This window comes from Cibotium barometz, chromosome 59, assembly GCF_041138505.1.
Source record: "Cibotium barometz isolate CiBa-2024 chromosome 59, ASM4113850v1, whole genome shotgun sequence".
Lineage (NCBI taxonomy): Eukaryota > Viridiplantae > Streptophyta > Polypodiopsida > Cyatheales > Cibotiaceae > Cibotium > Cibotium barometz.
Genome location: NC_141104.1, coordinates 20,117,017 through 20,120,476, shown reverse-complemented (window position 1 = coordinate 20,120,476; position 3,460 = coordinate 20,117,017). Strand labels below are relative to the sequence as shown.

At 46.6% G+C, this 3,460-nt stretch overlaps 1 protein-coding gene across 1 annotated transcript; it reads left to right on the top strand.

Moving 5' to 3' along the window:
* Window positions 1-897: 897 nt before the first annotated feature.
* On the top strand, window positions 898-2,553 carry LOC147605575 (RING-H2 finger protein ATL72-like). Its single transcript, XM_086793404.1, has one exon. The coding sequence runs from the start codon at window positions 1,052-1,054 to the stop codon at window positions 1,766-1,768; it is 717 nt and encodes a 238-aa protein (XP_086649530.1). The 5' UTR covers window positions 898-1,051; the 3' UTR covers window positions 1,769-2,553.
* Window positions 2,554-3,460: the final 907 nt, after the last annotated feature.

Below are 3,460 nucleotides of genomic sequence, written 5' to 3'. Positions count from 1 at the left end.
TAGTTTTTTTGTAGGGCTTGGATGGGATGGATGGCAAAGGAGGGAAACATTTGTGTGTGTGTGTGTGTGTGTGTGTGTGTGTGTGTGAGAGAGAGAGAGAGAGAGAGAGAGAGAGAGAGAGAGAGAGAGAGAGAGAGAGAGCCGTTTAACGTCGACTTTATTGATCTGGAGAGTCCGATTGATGGAGAGACTTGAACCCGGGGTGGGTCCATGTCATCGCAAGGGCAATAGAGAGAGGCAAAGGCTTGGATGGGATGGATAGCAAAGGGGGGAAACATTTGTGTGTGTGTGTGTGTGTGAGAGAGAGAGAGAGAGAGAGAGAGAGAGAGAGAGAGAGAGAGGAAAAGAGAAAAGGGGGGAACCTTAGACCTACCTACACTTGCCGGTGTTTGTAGAGACACTACCTACCTACTAGCACTAGCGTCAGTACCTTCCTAGAGTACCTTCCTAGAGAGCAGGAACAGGAACGTGATATGACAGGAGCTTGAAAGGGAAGCTTGCAAACGTGCGGCACGAGTGGCAGGGCCAACCCGCGCTATCACTCACTCTTGTGCTGCCAAGCTCTGACAGGCATGAGCCACTAGTGTGATGTGCTGCTCTGCTTGCTTGCTCGCTCGCTCGCTCAATTTTTGTGTGTAGATCCCACATGCAGACCAGCCATTATATCACAATGCGTTCGTTGGTGCTGGCCAATGACGTGAAGCCACGCCATTACATAATACTGCTTTCGTAGGTGGCGGCCAATGAAGCGATGCCACGCATGGACGGTTGCTGTCGTGTGTCTTCTTTATTCTCTTGCCACTGCGTGTGTGTGTTTTTTTTACCACCTTTTGCATGGGACCCCTCTAATGGCACGTCCACCATAAAGGGCCACGGCGGGATCCTTTCTCTTGCCCATCAAGGCGCAGCAATACCTAGCTTCCCTCCTGTACCCCCCTCTGCATCTCGCCCCGCATCTCCCTCCCCTCCTCCCCCTCCTCCCTCCTCCCCTTGCTCCGCCCTCTGCTCGCTCGCAGCGCCCCTCCCTTTCCTCCCTACCATTACCATAGCCATGCTTCCCTCTCGCCGCCTCCTCCTCTCTCCTTCCCACATTAGCGCCGTTTCTCCCCCTTTCATCCCTTACCCTCCTCCTAACCCAGCCCCTCAACAACCCAGACCCGGTAGCCCTGTCTACACCCCTACCACCTTCGATACCAACATCGTCATCATCACCGCTGCACTTCTTTTCGTCCTGATCTGTGCCCTCGGCATGAACGCTTTGATTAAATGTTTGCTTAATTGGACCAGACGGCTTGCCATGGAATCGGCCCAAGAAGCAGCCATTCGTAGAGCTAACACAGGCATTAAGAAAACCGAGCTTAAGCTGCTGCCCACGGTGGTGTACAATCGCAATGGCAAGCTTGGCGAATCTGAAGCTGAGCGGGAGGACTCGCAATGCGCCATCTGCTTGACTGATTTTAAAGATGGAGAGAAGATCAGGCTGCTGCCCAAGTGCAACCATGGCTTCCACATCAAATGCGTGGACACTTGGCTTTGCAATCACTCGTCGTGCCCTAATTGCAGAGGGGATCTCACCAACGCTATGCTAGCAGACAAGAGGTCGACACAAATGCAACTGCAGATTGTGATAACATCAGGGGGCACCTTAACACCCACGGTGTATAGGGTCATACCGTCGTCTCAGCAAAGCTCGACCACCATGGCAACCGAGTCTCAGCAAAGCTCAATTTTACCGACCACCATGGCAACCGATACTCCAACTCAATAAATTGCCCTTGGGATGACATGAACCCACCTGGGTTCAAGTCTCTCCGTCGATTGGGTATATAACCCTCTAAGTCGATGTTAAGCGACTCCGTCTCCGTCTCTCTCTCTTTCTCTCATACACACACACACTATACAAGAGCCCAACCAACTCAGATTAGAGCTCGCGGCGGGCAACATGATCTCACGTGAGAACATGCCCCAAATAACCCTTTTGTACTCTTTATCTCCCCTCCCACCATCAAGTTCTCACGTGTTTCAAGCACACCATCGTTGGCTACCACTCCTGCACTACCCCTTCACCAAGCGGTCAGAAATCACACCAGAGGCACACAACTAGCTCTTCCTCCATTGTTATGCAATCTCTTGCCATCACTTTTCACACCTTGTCCTTCTCTTACATTTTTCCCTTTCAGCCACAAGTGGCCAACTGCATTGAGTGTGGAAACAACTCCAATGATACCATTCCTTTTTTTGGCCTCACCTTCATTATCCTTTTTTTGGCCTCACCTTCATTATCCTTTTTTTGGCCTCACCTTCATTATCAAGTCAAGTAAAGGGCACCCTCACCTTGTTACACTATCATCTAAAGTTCCCTCCCTCCCTCCCTCCCTCCCTCCCCCCCCTCTCTCTCTCCATCAGTGTTTGGGAAAGCGGTGCCTCCCTTTAACCTTTGGCCAATTGGAATTCGAAAACGGCCAATTTGTGTGAGCTCTAGAACGAATTTATCGATGTAAAAAATAGTCTAAACAGTGTAAAAATTATGAAGTGCATGCCTTTTTCTCTTAAGTTTTTGGTTCAATGGAACCTCAAGAGGAAATGTTGTTAGTTTACTTTAAAAATGTTTCTTGCATGCTACTCTCAATTTGAGCTATTTTACTCTAAATGCCACTACAACTAAATGGAGGTATAGCCATGCCAATAGCCAGGTGTTATTTTCATAGGCTTCAAAAATCACCATTGGGCTACTATAGCCGGGCCGGGCCAGTACTTGGATAGTAGCCAGGCTAGTAGCTGGGGGCTTGCACCAAAAAAATAGGGGGATCCCCTTGCTTGCACTATAGAAATTGCAGTGCATGCAAGGGAAGCCCCTTATTTTTTTTTGCTTATGCATGTGCATGTGCAAGTACACAAGTAAAGGTAAAGATAACAAATTTGCACAAGATTGAGGCCAAAGCATAGAGAAATCGAAGATAACTATTTTACACAAGGTTGGGCCCAAAGCATAGATTTCATTACGAAATAATTGGCAAAGTACATCTTGGATTGGGGTTGTTGCAAGATCAGGGTGTCCAAATTTTGTCCAGTTTATGCTGGACTGGGACAATGCTTGGAGAGCAAATTTTGGGAGGCAAGGTACTTAAAATGAGATCAAGCAAATAATAGAAAATACGCTTGCCCTTAAATTAACCCAATATAACTTAAATTAATATAAATTAGTCTAATTAATCAAAATTAATCAAAAATATGATGAAATGACAAACAAATGATCTTTCCATACCTAGAGTGATCCAATTTATTTTTCCATAGATGCACCATTACAAGTACATTAGTCCCTATAGGTTTTAGATGATTCACATCAAAAATGTAATTTTACTAATTAGATTATTAATATTTGCAGGCCTTCTGATAGTCTAGAAGAATTTTAAAAAAGAGATCATTAAAAATCCAACCATTAGATTTGCAATTTTTACTA